The sequence below is a fragment of the Mytilus trossulus genome, chromosome 1 (genome assembly GCF_036588685.1).
Source record: "Mytilus trossulus isolate FHL-02 chromosome 1, PNRI_Mtr1.1.1.hap1, whole genome shotgun sequence".
Classification (NCBI taxonomy): domain Eukaryota; kingdom Metazoa; phylum Mollusca; class Bivalvia; order Mytilida; family Mytilidae; genus Mytilus; species Mytilus trossulus.
In genome coordinates, this window is record NC_086373.1 from 53162026 (window position 1) to 53178024 (window position 15999).

Sequence of the window (15999 nt, forward strand, 5' to 3'; positions counted from 1 at the left end):
TCAAACTCTGAACAGTTGGGGCAAAAATGGACACAAGATTCAAGCTCGACACAGGTCTGAACTTGGATTGTAATTAAATATTTTGAATATATTGCATAATCATGGCTAAATTTAATATAACATAATCAGCATTTTTAACAGTAACTTCCCCAAATAAATTAACAGATAATCATCTCAAGATAACACAACATTTCTTAATACAATTTAAAAGCAGTGTAAAGGAGGTAATTCAAGCATAAAATTGTACTTAGGTAATTGTCCATTAACCAGGAAATGCTAGTTTTCAACCTTATTCCTAAACATTTTGAGCCATAACCCTCAAAGGCAATCCTAACCATCCCTTTGTGGTATAATTTCAGAGAGATCCATACACAGTTCTACAAGTTATTGTCTGGAAACTTAAAAAAAATGCTTATTTGGGCCACTTATTCATAAACTGTTGAGACCTATGATAACCCCCAAAATCAATCCCAACCTACCTTTTGTGGTTATACACCTTGTATTTATAGATTTCTATTTACTCATACTAAAGTTATTGTCTGAAAACCAAATGTCTTTGGATGACGCTGACTTGATACCAATATATGACCGCAAAATTGGTTGTATAAAAAAAGTATCTTCCATTTTCCCTTTTTCTTTGCAATTTACCACTTTCTGGAAACCCAGTAGTTATATGCCTGCCAGTTTACACTATTTTTGCAAGTTTTAGGCCTCTGAACTTCCTGTGTAAGACACAGATGGGAAGCCCACCCCTCAAGAAAACAGAGTTTCATCCAATTTCAATTTTCCAAGTCTGTATTTGAGCTTAAAATGCAATTTATGCATGAAACATGACAGTAGATATCCTCAAGTTGATGGAACATGCATAACTTTTGAAATAAGTATCATAAACTTAACTTCTAAATGTATGGAATGCCATTGGAGCCAAATAACGATGGTTTGGGTAAGCCCGTCATAAGAAGGTCACAGCATGGTAAGGGTTAAATGTATGTAAGGCTTTATGATAAAAAAAATTAAATCATTCATAATTTTATTAGAAAAATAATAACAATCTGATGAGAAATATATAACAAACACAATTTATCATTAACACTAACTTAACTAATGTCTAGTTTGTTTGACAACACATAATAAAATGCCACTGCATGATCTATGAGAAAGCTCTATGTAATTCTGTAATACAACATACTACATACAGGTATTGATAAATCATGTTAAATAAATCATGAAAATTTTGAGGTCACTCTGTTTTAAATTATGTCAAATTTTTTTTTATAAAAATATTTTGCAATATAACATATATACAATAAAACATTTAAAATTTAATAAAAGATACAATATACTGGTACACAAATACTTATTTTAAAATAACACTTATACAAGGAGCTGCATTCAATAGTGTGTAAAATATACTCTCTTTAATAGACATTGACAAAAAAATATGCTAAGTGAGTATAAAAAGTATCTCAAATTAGAAGTGACTGCTTGATGATCTTAAAATCACTTACACAGTACAAATCCTCATAACAAAATTTAGGATGTAATGTCCAATTATTCCTTAATACAGGATCTGAGAAATATGTGAAGAAATATCCCTTGCAAAACCCTAGCTCAGAAGATGTAATGAAAAATTGAAAGTCTTGCCAAACAGAAATAAACTACCTGGCAGATCCAAAAATCAATTACAGAATACAGATCATCATTATAAAGTTCCAAATCAAAATATAAAATCATTCCATATTACACTCTGGAAAATCGTGATAAAAATTCAATACTTATTAGGCATTATCAAAAATGTTATGCATTGTCAAACATTTGAGCTTGTAGTAAAATATAAACAGCATGGAACCATGATAAATGAAAATCGTCAAAAACATGGCAGTCATCCAATCACCTTTCCTAATCATCTCAAAAAAGTTTTATGAAAATCCTTCAACTGAAGAATATGTTTGAGTTAGAACATGAAATGTTTACAATTGTTTTAAAGTTGACAAAAAAACTAGATCCATGCAAAAAGAAAATATCTTATTATAGAGAAAATCATAAAAAGTACAGTTAATCTCTTATTCTTATCCACAAATTAAAGCAAATAAGCTATATACAAGATTTTTTAACAAAGTAAACAGTCTGAAGTATATAAATATATCTAACACATTGATATCATAATGGGTATAACAATATCAGCAAGAGTATGTGTTCATAGATAACACTCTAAAATGGCCATTTTTAGTGAAGCATGAAATCTGGATCAAAATCCGAATTTGTTACGTGATAGCAAACATGGTGCATTACGTTTGCACGCATTACCATTACATTTGCCCGCAAAAATTACTACGTTTGCGCACAGCTTTTGATTACATTTGCGTGCATTTTTTGACAGGTAAACTCAGGTAAAATACAGGTAATAATACTTATTTATTTATATATATTTGTTCAATTATTTACAAGAACCAGTACCCCTTCCTTTAGTATAAGTCTCAAAAGGCAGGGAAAAAAGAGATAAAGCTGTATATTTTTTTGTTGATTTTCAGATACAAATCAACAAGTCAAAGGTGTACATGTATGCAAAATTTTAAGAAAATCTTAGAAATAACAAATTTATTGTAACTTGACCTTAAGCTATAACTGAGTTTATACTTGGTTTAAGAATTCAATATGAACAATAAATAATTTGAATTAACAAAATATTTTTAAAATTGAAATTTTAAGTCATATCTGTTATGAAAATACAAAAAAAAATATACTCATTTATAATTTAATTTGATTTTTATTTATATTTTTACCTAAGATTACCTGTAAAATGAATGCGTGCAAATGTAATCAAAAGCTGCGCTCAAACGTAAAACATTTTAATCATCAAATGCGCACAAATGCAGTACGCCCAACAAACAAGTTGTAAGTCAATATGACCATTACATTATGGTAAACTGCATTAAAACATCAAATTAAGATTCAAATGGTTGATTAGCGTTGTTTCTTAGATAATGTAAAATGATATTAAAAATTTAAGAGTACTAAAAAAATACACAGAATCAGCAGTGTTATTCATTTAGCATAACATAAACTTTTTATTTTATTATATCTGTGACAAGTGGTTGCTTCATAATAACAATCAACTCTTTGACAATTTTTGATAGGAAAATAATTTATTTCATTGGTACATATATGAATGTAAAAGCTTATCACAGAATAAGGTCAAAAGTAAATTATTTTTCATATAAATAAAATTCCTACACCATGATATTCTATTCAAGTTAATGGTTTCAATCTTCGATGAATCCCGTACTTTCTATTTACCCATTAGAATACAACCATATTAAATAAAATGTAAGTGAACTCATAAATTATATCATATCTATATTTAAATTACTTTTTATATCCATCCTTACAACACAGTGATTCAACAATATCTCAATCATCCCCATTAATGAGTACCAACAGATTTTTTAAATGATCATGGAAATTTAAGCTGATGCAAAAATCAATGTCCCAAAAACATTATATAGGAAACTACTGGTGTAATGAACGATCTATAGGATTTTGATTACTGTCATCCACTTTATATTAACATATCCCTGCTGGTTGCTATGGTTCCTGATCCTAACCCTTTATCCATGTAGTTCAATTCTGACATCAGGTGTGTCTGCCTGAAATGGGAATACATGTTTTTTTTATTTCAAAGGAATCAATTGGACAGACTAGACATTTCTATTAATTATCATATAAATGGTTAAAGAATTTAGACAAAAAAATAACCTCTTTATAAAATTAACAAAGATATGTCTCAACTGTCGTCAGATGAATAAAATCTGATGGGACACCAACATTTTTAACCAATTCACAGTGACATAGAGGGGAGCACCCTTATTAAAATTATCATCAACCTAAGATATCCTGATAGTGATTTATCATTATTATAGATAATAGTTGATCATCTCAATGAGATTGATTTCCTCACTTGAGCCGGTACAGCACTTATTAAGTTGAAGAAATCACCTCGTGGGTACCAATTTTTGAGGAAAACATATATGTTTGTGAATATTTAATTTCTTGGTTTTGCCGAAGTTTGCAAACAAGCCTATATGAAATTTGTCATTCATTGAACATTTAATTTCATGGTTCACCTTTATCTCAAATTCATGAATAATAATGAATCTAGGTGTCATACCACCAATTACTCTCTCAAATTTAGAACGTATGTGAAAGTAGGCCTACTCGGACAAAAAATAGTGCATTTGATGTCATTGTTCACCTAAACTAACCAATAAATTTGCAGAAATGAAACTTTTGTTGAAAGAGAAATATATCAAGACCATTTTGAGCCAAATTTTATCTGTCTAGGAGTTTGCATTTTAAATTGAGGATTAATACACTCCATGGTATACTAATTTAAGATTTTCAGAAAACCAGGGGTTATTTTTAGTGGTACCTCCTTTCGGAAGCTCTCTTCTTTCTTATATGATTTAGAATGTATATTGAAAATTGGCATGCAGAAAGGTGACACCTGTACAATTCAGGATATACCTAGTTTCTATGAAGTTAAACTTAAGGTAAAATATTTAGAAAGTTGTGAAAATTGCAAAATTTGGTTGAACAGATAGGGACTTTTAATTGGTGGTATGACACCTCTACAGTATATGAAATGACCCCAGTAATTGTTGGTAATAGATGTGATACATAACCAACTCACTCAGTCAACAGTTTGTTGTTCTCAGAGAATGCTTTCTGTGTCTCTTCCATTAGCTTCTGAGATTCTTCAAATCTACAAAAATAGACAAAACAAATTATAAAATATAAGTTTCTAAATTAAAGCATGCTTTACATCTTTAATTTACTCTGACAATGGTTTGTAATGTTTCTCAGACATGCTGTTTTAATGTGCTTGCTACAAATTCTCAAACTATGGTCTTTAGTCTTCATTTATTAAAAAAATGATGCATCACATATATGACATACTAATTTTTTTTTAAAATATTTAAAAAAAATATCAGTTGTCTTAATAAAAGTAAAATTGAAAATGTTGAGTGCATGTGTTTTAAAATACGAATTTTATATTTTTTTAAATGTATGCATGGTAGATCATACCCATTATTAATCTGTAAAACAAATTCTTTTGGAGAAGACAGTGAGCACACTTTAGGTGACAGACTGTCATTTTTATCAATTACTCCATTAGATAATACTCCATGGTTTTTCAAGGCACATTTGATATCTGTAAGACTCTGTACAACTTCACTAGATGTCTGAAAAAAATACAATAAGTTAATGCTTGAATGTCAGATAATCCAAGTGCAACAAGTCTTAAATGGATTTTGACAATTTGAGTATTCTCTGTTGAATATGCATATAGACAAAAGTGAGCGACACAGGTACTTCAAAGCCTCTTGTTAACTCTTGATATCTTTACTTTACTTTTTAAAGTTGAGGTTTTATTCTCTCCAACTTCAACTCTTCTAACATGGTTTCATGCTAAGTTTTTTCTTAAATCAATTCACAATTCTTTTTGTAATTTTCTTCTAGGAACATTCAAATTAAAACATTGCTTTGGCTGTTTGGTAAGAAGACTAATCACCTCAGAAATTCACTGGTTTTCTTAAAAATTTTCTTAAAATTCTTCTTTTTTAAAAAAGTCCAATCAGATATACTTTACTTCCTCCATTTAAATGGTCAGCACTTTAGTCTTGGTCTTAAAAATCCTCTGATTTATCAAAGAAAAGAGAGCCTTTAGTTGGCCAATTCTATAGATATTTTATAGTTACCAGAACCAGTTTCCAATACTTACAAATCTATTCACTAATAATGGTTATGTACAATTAATATAATCTTTAATTTCACATTTTCCTATTTTTTAGCAAGATAAGAAGATTAATTTCAGACTAATAGAATACATCATTATTCTGGCTGTAGATTCAGAAGATCTGCCTTTTTTGATACCCAATACATAATTAACAATTTCTCAATAAATAAAAATACTGTCCTGTTATAAAGGGAGTTTAAAATAAAATTTTGGAATATGAATACCTATTAACATTCTCTAAAAAAAAATATGAATTCTTAAACTTGCTGCTAAGACATGGTTTTATCAGAATTCAGCTCAATCATTTTAACTTATACTGTAAATTTAAAACTGCAAGTAAATATAGCTAAAACAAAATTTTTGTCCTCTCAAAGGGAAGACAACCTGAACCAGGTTCTTTGCAATTATTTTTTTATAACCAAAAAGTCGAAAACAGTGAAAGACTTTAACCTCACTAACTTATATAAGACCTTTTTCTTAGTTCTAGGCCTTTAAAAATTATCTTTAGCCTGTCTTGTTTGTATTTAAGTGTTAAAAAAATTATTTCCTCAATTAAATATGTATGGTACAATAAAAAATGTCAAAATCAAGCATTGACAATCAGAGCTACACATATAAAACATTTCTTCCTGTTTTTATAAATAAACAAAACTTTTCTTCCTGTTCTCACAACTTTTTAATTTATTATTTTCTACAAACCTTCCTTAACTTTTCAACAAAAGGTTTCTGGTGTAATTGCTCTATCTGAAGTAGATCTTTCTCTATCTTGTTGGTAGAACATCTCATTTCAACTGCTGAGCTATAAAATAAAATAATTGACTCTAAGGTAGAATACATAACATCTTTATTGTTATTTTACAACAAAATATAATGATGTGATACATTGGTAAAAATAATAACTTCATATAAAAGTCTGATTTTTTTTTAAATAAACTTTTATATCAAATAAAACATCAAAGTTGCAATGTTGCACATGTTTTATCTATTCTAAGGTGCAAAGGCAATAATTACAAAAAACACTTTTTTGTGTCCATAAAACTTTTAATTAATATTTTAGAGAAACAAGGCTTCAGAGCAAATGTAATATGTTTTCCATTATAGTTAATACTTCCAAGGGGCATAACTTGTTTAAACTATTTGATTAGCACTTATTTTCAAAAGTGACTAAAACAATCCTAATTTAAATTTAGATATAAGTTTCATAAAATTCTGGCAACATTGTATAGACGAGAACACTGACAATGCAATTTTCCAGATAATCAATATTTCCAAAGGGCATAACTCTTTTACAAATAATTGATCTACACTGATTTTTGAACTAGTTAAAGACATTTGTGATATTAACTTATGGTATAAATTTCAAAAAAAATCTGACAAGAATCGTACACATAAGAGGATTCATGAGGCAATTTCCATACAAATATGATATTAAATTATGATATAAATTTCAAAAAAAATATAACAAGAATCGTACACATAAGAGGATTCATGAGGCAATTTCCATACAAATAATATTTCCAAGGGACATAACTCTTTTAGAATTTATTGATGGTCACTTATTTTCGCACTTGTTAAAGACATTGCTAATAGCTATAGACACCTACAATTTAAGTTTCATAAAATTCTGGCAAGAATTGTCTACACGAGAGTGCTATAAAATATTGACTTGGGTCCTCTTGAAAATATTTGGTTTCTGTTTTTGAAAATATTTGGCTTCTGTTTTCAAAATAATCAATTTTCCAAATGATTTCTTTGCAAGGTAAAGTACTTACTGATACCATTCATTGAATTTATCAAACTGTCGCTCAGCATTCTTGTGACATTTCTCTATAATAGATTGGGTTGTCACACATATCTCTTGGAGATTATTCCTATATAAAAAAATATATGTCATTTAAAATGTATTTTTTATAAACTATTATATTATTCAAGCCTTGGAACTAAAATAAAATTTCATTTTTCATCTGTAATAAATAAACAACTATTATTTTTTTTTATCTAAAGGATGCAAATACTCCACCATTTTCATCCTGATCAACATCAAATAACCTAAACAAAAATTAATTAATTGATCATGAGGGATTAACATGTGAGGGACCAAAGTTTCTAATGCATCAATGTTACAAATATCACATTCTACCAATTTTCAAACATTTTAGAAATCATACCTGCTTCATGTTCCTTAGATGCATTGAAGAATTACAATCATTCAATAAAAAATGCTATTAACTTTTTAAATATTGTTCTGATATGTTTCTGCAAATTATTATTTTTAGCTCACCTGACCTGAAAGGTCAAGTGAGCTTTTCTCATCACTTGGCGTCCGTAGTCCGTCGTCCGTCGTCCGTAAACTTTTACAAAAATCTTCTCCTCTGAAACTACTGGGCCAAATTTAACCAAACTTGGTCACAATCATCCTTGGGGTATCTAGTTTAAAAAATGTGTCCGGTGACCTGGTCATCCAACCAAGATGGCCGCCATGGCTAAAAATAGAACAAAGGGGTAAAATACAGTTTTTGGCTTAGAACTCAAAAACCAAAGCATTTAAAGCAATTTGACAAGGGGTAAAATTGTTGTTTAGGTCAAGATCTATCTGCAATGAAATTTTCAGATGAATCTGACAACTCGTTGTTGGGTTGCTGCCCCTGAATTGGTTATTTTAAGGAAATTTTGAAGTTTTAATTTATTATCTTGAATACTATTATAGATAGAGATAAACTGTAAACAGCAATAATGTTCAGTAAAGAAAGACCTACAAATAAGTCAACATGACCAAAATTATCAGTCAACCCCTTAAGGAGTTATTGCCCTTTATAGTCAATTTTTAACCACTTTTCGTAATTTTTTGTAACTTGTACTAAAATCTTCTCCTCTGAAACTACTGGGCCAAATTTAACCAAACTTGGTCACAATCATCCTTGGGGTATCTAGTTTAAAAAATGTGTCCGATAACCCCGCCTACCAAACAAAATGGCCGACATGGCTAAAATTAGAACATAGTGGTAAAATGCAGTTTTTGATTTATATCTTTGAAACTAAGACATTTAGGGTGAATCTTTCAAGATGTAAATGTCCAACAGAATAAGATCTATTCCCTCACAAATTTTCAGATGAATATGACAACTTGTTGTTGGGTTGCTGCCCTAAAATTGGTAATTTTAAGGAAATTTTGCAGTTTTTGGTTATTATCTTGAATACTATTATAGATAGAGATAAACTGTAAACAGCAATACTGTTCAGCAAAATAAGATCTACAAATAAGTCAGTGTGATCAAAATTGTTAGAGGACCCCTTAAGGAGTTATTGCCCTTTATAGTCAATATTGAACAACTTTTTGTCATTTTTGTAACTTGTACAAAAATTTCTTTTCTAAAACTATGGGCCATTTTTAACCAAACTTGGCCACAATCATAACTAGGGTATCTATAAAAAAAAGTGTCTAATGAACCAACCTACCAACCAAGATGACAGACATCAGTAAATAAAGTAACAGGTGAGCGACACAGGCTCTTGAGAGCCTCTAGTTTATTTTGTGACATATAAAAAAGAAGATGTGGTATGATACAGGGCTCACACTACTTCAGAATTATAGGGAGAAGTGACTTCTCTTTTTGAAACTGATAGGGACAAGTGGTGAGATTTGAAAGAGAAGTGCTCATTCGCGCGGTGCGCTACAATGTTTGGATTTTACTGTAGTATAAAAGGTTATTTGTAATAATGTTCTTTTTGTATTGTTCAATTCATATCTGAGTATTCATTTAAATTAACATTTCAAATTAAAAAATGTTTAAATTTTACTATGGTCCTTGTGAGAAACTACCAACTAAATGTGTAGCACTAAAAAAAATTTTTTTTTTTTAAAAAGGTAAAGAATTTATAATATATCAATTACAATTAAATTAAAAACTATCTTGTGTATGAAATCATCAGCGCTTCTCATCAAAAGATATATAAAGGTAAGCTGGGCCATAATATATTGATATTAGCAGAGACATATAATACATTATTGTATTATATGTCTCTGATATTAGTGTAATAGTCTAAGAGTTAAGCAACTTTACAACAATCCATATAAATTATAGGGAATTATATACACCAATCAATGATGAGTTTATTTAGATGTAGCCAAGTCTTTTAATGCGTGTGGAATGCGTGATTTTTCCTTTTGGGATCAATATTCTTCTGTCAGCTGTTCAGTTGTTCCATCCGTGCGTCCGTAGTAATTTTTGTAAAAATACGGATTTCGGTCATAGTTGGTCCGTTTCCGACCCGTATTTTAGAAATCGGACAATGACGGACAATTGCAAGAAAATTCACCAAAATAAACGATGTTTGTCAAGTTATTTGGAAAGGATCATGACGTTTTTAATGCAATAAATGGATTGAACATTATCTGGGGGCAACTTTTATCAAGTTTAAATGAAGTAATACACTTATTTTGCAGCCGAAAGTTAGGTTGATGTACGTTTTCGAGTAACAAGCACCGGAACTTTCGGAAGTGTACCAAGTGATAAAATGTTGTAATTTTATCAAATAGCTTGCTACACACTGCAAAATCGATGCTTCAACCTCATTTCATAAGATTATTAATCGTTTATGTCTAAATTTCTTTAATTATCAATAAAGAGTTGATGTTTCGTCAACTTGGTAAAAATTAAAAATGTCCGATGACAGAAGCGACTGAAAGCAAGTATCGTTAACAACAGGGCGACTTGTCTTCGCTTTTGGGAGTCGAGGAAAGCGAAGTGACGGTCGGGAAAGCGACTTCTTCGCCCAAGTTGCCTGGTAGCGTGAGCCCTGATAATTGCCAATGAGACAACTATCCACAAAAGACCAAAATGACACAAACATTAACAACTATAGGTCACCGTACAGCCTTCAACAATGAGCAAAGCCCATACCACATAGTCAGCTATAAAAGGCCCTGATAAGACAATGTAAAACAATTCAAACGAGAAAACTAACGACCTAATTTAGGTAATAAAGGGCTGCGCTTTAGCGCATGATACGCCTGTTGCTCTTTTATGCTTTAAATGAATTTATATGATCAACTAGAAATAGTGTGAGCCCTGTCAAATACCCCCCCTTCCCCCAAATAATAAATAAAAATGCACAAAACAATTGGCACTACAAAGTTTCATGGACATTTGTGAAAGCCTTTTTGAGTTATTGTCCGAAGTGTGGACGACGGACCCCCTTTTTTATGAATAAAGCCCCATAAATCCAAAACTTAAAATCTGAAATTGAAAAAAAAAACGAAAGGGAGCTTACGTCAATAGATATATACAATTCACTTAAGTTTCATGGAAATTGGTGAAAGTGTTTTTGAGTTATTGTCCGAAGTGTGGATGACGGACATTCAACGATATACCATAATACTTCCCATCTAAAAGACGACAGGCGTATAAAAAAATGAACGAAAAACAAATATGTAACACATAAACAAACAACAACCACTGAATTACAGGCTCCTGATTCATTAATAGGTAAAAACAGTACAACAAAAAAACAACACAATAAAGTGATGTTGTACAGATGCATCAAATATTATATCATCAGTGTATTCTATATACGATTTATTCTCCATGTTATAACAGGTAGAGACAAAGTAACAACAACTTTTTAACAATGATGATAATCAATTTAAGACTGATAATTAGGTTGAATTAACTCCCTTGCAATACTTATCTGAAAGAAATAATGAGAAGTTTATAAAATGTTGCATACCTTAAACAGTGAAGAAGTTTTTTCCTTTAATTTTGTCTATATTACTAAAGCATTTATAGACTGTTTTTTTGATAGTGACTTTGTTAGCAAAAATATCAAGCAATGGTAAGCTGATTGAGATGATGAATTATAAAGGGCCGTAGCTGAAGAACAATTAAAGTGATGATACCAAGATTTGAACATGATCTGAGTTTTGTGGTATTATATAAAGAAGTACTGTGTATAAATTTCATAACATTTTGTTGAGGCAAATCTCTAGAACAGTTTGAAAAAAGTGACACCACCAAAATTCAAACTTGATCTTTAATTTGTGGTAATAAGCATTGTGATTAAGTTTCGTAACATTTGATTGAGGCTAACTCAAGTAAGAGAACAGAAAAATTCAGCAATTTTTGTGTTATTGAAAAGGGACATAACTCTATAACTGTTAAAGGAACACCACCAAAATTCAAACCTAATTCGTGTCATGTTGTAATTAGCAAAATGTATGTGTTTCATAACATTTGGTTGAGGCAAACTAAAGTTAGAGAACAGTAACCAACTTTGGGAACTACATATGGACAGACAGACATACAGACGGGAAAGGGTGAAACTGAATACCCCTCCACTACATTGGGGGCATACAAATTAAGGTTTGTTGGTCAGGGCCAAAAAAGTATGCTATAAAACAGGTCATATACTAGAGAATTGATCCCAAAAGAGCTATTGGAATTTGTCCTTACTATATAGAGAGCCAGTCACTTTCATATGTGAAGAATCAGGATTAATATTATCATTCACAACTAGTTGTGGTTACAAATATACATTAACCACAGCTAAACAGAGACTCTCTTTATGCATAGTTGATAAGTGTTTGAGATTAAAAAAGATAAACCAACAAAAAACAGTAGCTCTATGTTTTAAGTTTTTAACATTAAAAAATAATTAAGCTTAAGTTCATTTTATTTTATTTTACATATGTGTTTAGCAATGAAGATTTAACAAGAACTGGTCCTATTATATAGCATTTCTGCAACTACCCATTTTTAAATAAGGTTTTAATTGAAACTAAAAAAACTCAATGAGAAAGATTTAATTAAGTTCCTACAGAGTGTTAACACTTGTTCTATAAAATTGACAAGAACTATATTAATTTTCTACGTTACAACCATTTATAAAAGTCCTACTATGAGAATTATGACGCTATTTGATGATCTGAACCACATAACACTTGTACAATCAGCCAGGGTTTTTGGCAAATTTGATTTCATTTGCTTTTACAGATTAGAAAAGGTTGAAAGGTGGGAGAGACACACATACTGGAAACATAATCCCTCTATATACTATTGTATGTGGGGTACACAAAAATCTTTCAATTTCATTGCACTCTTACTTTCTGAACATATGAAGCTGTTCTGTAATATGGTCCAATGAACGATTCTGTCGATTTTCTTTAAAGTTATGGACAATCTTCTTCAGTGTTTCAATCATCATTTCAACTTTCTGTGCACTAGAAAAATGTAAAATATTCCAGATAAATTTAAAGTACAAAGAAGAACAGAAAGATTATTTTTTAAATACATTTTCTGATGAGAGCTGTTCACAAGTACAATGTATAATGCATTCATTTAAAGACAATCACAAGTTAAATAAAAATTATATAATATTTATGGCTTAGCAATATGTAATAAGACAGTAGTATAATATAGGTTCAATATGAATGTTACTTTATATAATTTTTTGTTAAAAAACTGACAAGTTGATAAAGGTTATTAGATATGGTTTTACAAGGCTTGTTATTTTTACATAAATCAAACTGTGAGCTTTCTTGTTTGAATTGTTTTACAGTTGAGTGAGTTGAAAATTTGAAATTAAAGGCATTTTATAACTTGCTATGCTGTATGAATTTTGGTTATTTTTGAATTCCATACAGTGACCTATAGTTAAAACATCTGTGTCATGGTCTCTGATTGTGCATTGTCTCATTAGCAATCATACCATGTCTAATTGTTTCAAATAAGTAAAGTACATACCGTATAGCGGGTTATTTTCGCGAGGTGAAAATTTTCGCTTATTTTCGCGGACAGAACTTAATCGCCAAAATAAATTCTGCCAAATTAAATTCCGCCAAATTAAAAGTGTACATTCAAAGGTATTAATCGAAGTTTTTAATCCACCAAAATAATAACCGCCAAAATATTTCGTATACCTTGTTCAATGAAAATCGCGAAATTTTACACCCGCGAAAAAAACCCGCTATACGGTATTTGCATGTACCATCTATCCTTGTCATCAAAGCAGCCCAGCCTGTCCTCCCAAACATTCTCCAACATCCTGTTCTGTAATTCTTTCTTTTCTATATTACACAAATACAGTACTGTTCTATCTAAATAGTTCTTCAGCTGTTGGAAAGAAAACCATTGCATAAAACAATACTGTGGATTCATTCATTTTCATGGGTAACAATTTTTGTGAATTGAGGAGAATTTAATTTTGCATATTCGTGGTTATTCAATTTCTTGGATTTGGCAAAGTCTGCATACATTCCTTCCTTAGAAAATTTGTAATTCATTGAACATTTGGATTCGTGGTTTTCTTGTACCAACAAAATCCCAAAAAATTAGTATCCAATGAATATTAATGAATTCACAGTACTAAAATGATAATGGTTGACAATAACTAATAGCAATGTTGAGCAAAATTTTCACACAAAATTTGCTGTAGAGTATCCTTGTTAAATACATTAATGACAAATAACAAAAGTTTAACAGTGTTCACAACTGCCCTATTCAATTGCCATTAGTATTCAGTACAGATCTCTGCATTTCAGAGTACCTCATCTGGCCAGATAAGATTGTGCATTATTTCTTGATCAACAAATTAAAGCCTCTTAACATGAGTTTTTTATGAGCTTTTCTTAATTGACTTGTCTCATATTTTTCATGTTGGGGCCTTTTATAGCCAAATATATACAGTAAGAGATTTCCTCATTGTTGAATGCTCTATGGTCTATATTTGCATACATTCACTAAATTTGAACTTTGGTGGATAGTTGTCTCAGTGGCAATCATACCACTTCTCCTTATTTTAATATAAAAAACAAATTCTTTACCTGCAAAAGTTATATTTATAAAAGCCCTCACACTGGACAGGACATGACTGCATATCTAAGTTTTCAAGATTAAAATATAATCTAAAAATGTCGCTATAAAAGCTCTTTTATGTACCTTTGTCGTTCATTCACACAGTTAATTAATTCAATGTCCCCTATCAACTTTTGCAAATCAATGTATTCAATTACTACACTCACACAGATTATTATGTATAATATAACCCTGTACATATACCTACACTTTGCCAAGAGGTCTCTAGATCCCCATGCTGACTACCATAGATGACTTTAGTTTTGTTATCTATACCAAACATAGCACTCAGTGTCCTCACTTGCTCTAATTGTCCCTTTATTTGTCTATACCATAGCTCTGAGGTCTGATAATGTTGTGTCTGATGTTTATTATAGTCCAATAAATGTGTGCACTCATGGTGAAGTTCATGTCTAAAATATAGAGCAGATTGATGATGGAGCATAGCAATTAAAAACATGAAGCAAGCTGTACATATTTATCAGGTAAACATTTCATCAGTATGAATAAAATGATATTTTGGCTGTATTCTTTAAATGAGCTTGCCAACCAAAAACACAAAAGCCAACAAAAGAACCAAACCTAAAGAACTACACATACATAATACATTTTTGTTTGTTTTATTCAGTAAGAGTAAAACTAAAATGATTTTGCACCAGATACTACCAATTTAGTGGTGAAGTCAAGAATTGAGCCTCAAAGGTTAGAAACATCCAGCAGAGTTTAGTTGTTTTGCTATCAATATGATACATTATACAATAATATCAGATTATTACATGGCATTTTTCATATCGCATGTATTATCAGCCCTAGGTTCAATATCAGCCCAAGAGCCGCATGGCTCGAGGGCTGATATTGACCGAGGGCTGATAATACATGCGATATGAAAAATGACATGTTATGATCTTTTTATCATATGCTTCAACAATGGAGAAAAATCACAGATTCATATATTGATCATTTTACGTGGTTCCCAAATAGAAGTTCAAAGAGTGAAAAGTTCACGGACGTCGGACTCCAAATTTAGTACATTCGATATGAAATCTTTCTATCAGATGCCTCAACAGAAAAAAAAACATTTTAATATGGACGAAACGACAAAAGAAATTATTCAAAAATATACATAATGAACACTGTTTGAAAAAGTGAACTTTTTAACGTAACTTTCTAAATTATGTTTGAAACTTTTAAAAAACGCATTTATTTAATAATTTGATTTTTTTTTTTTTTTTTTTTTTTTTTATTATTTTACAAATATACTTTCTAGTATTCAAATAATTGTTTCGTTAATAAAATTGAGATTGTACACTACTTAGTAAGTTTTTTAGTGAAAATATAGCATTGAGGTATATT

The 15999-nt window shown here is 30.3% G+C and overlaps 1 protein-coding gene across 2 annotated transcripts in view; it reads right to left on the reverse strand.

Moving 5' to 3' along the window:
• Positions 1–1015: 1015 nt before the first annotated feature.
• Positions 1016–15999, reverse strand: part of LOC134727219 (serine/threonine-protein kinase TBK1-like) — a 42530-nt gene continuing 27546 nt past the window's right edge. For both annotated transcript variants that reach the window (XM_063591607.1, XM_063591602.1), the window contains exons 13-20: positions 14855–15059; positions 13781–13905; positions 12897–13013; positions 7570–7668; positions 6497–6596; positions 5086–5243; positions 4691–4762; positions 1016–3647 (exon numbers count right to left, since the gene is read on the reverse strand). In XM_063591607.1, the coding sequence (XP_063447677.1) occupies positions 3560–3647; positions 4691–4762; positions 5086–5243; positions 6497–6596; positions 7570–7668; positions 12897–13013; positions 13781–13905; positions 14855–15059 (964 nt within the window). In that variant the 3' untranslated portion in view covers positions 1016–3559. The remainder of the gene's footprint in view (positions 3648–4690; positions 4763–5085; positions 5244–6496; positions 6597–7569; positions 7669–12896; positions 13014–13780; positions 13906–14854; positions 15060–15999) is intronic.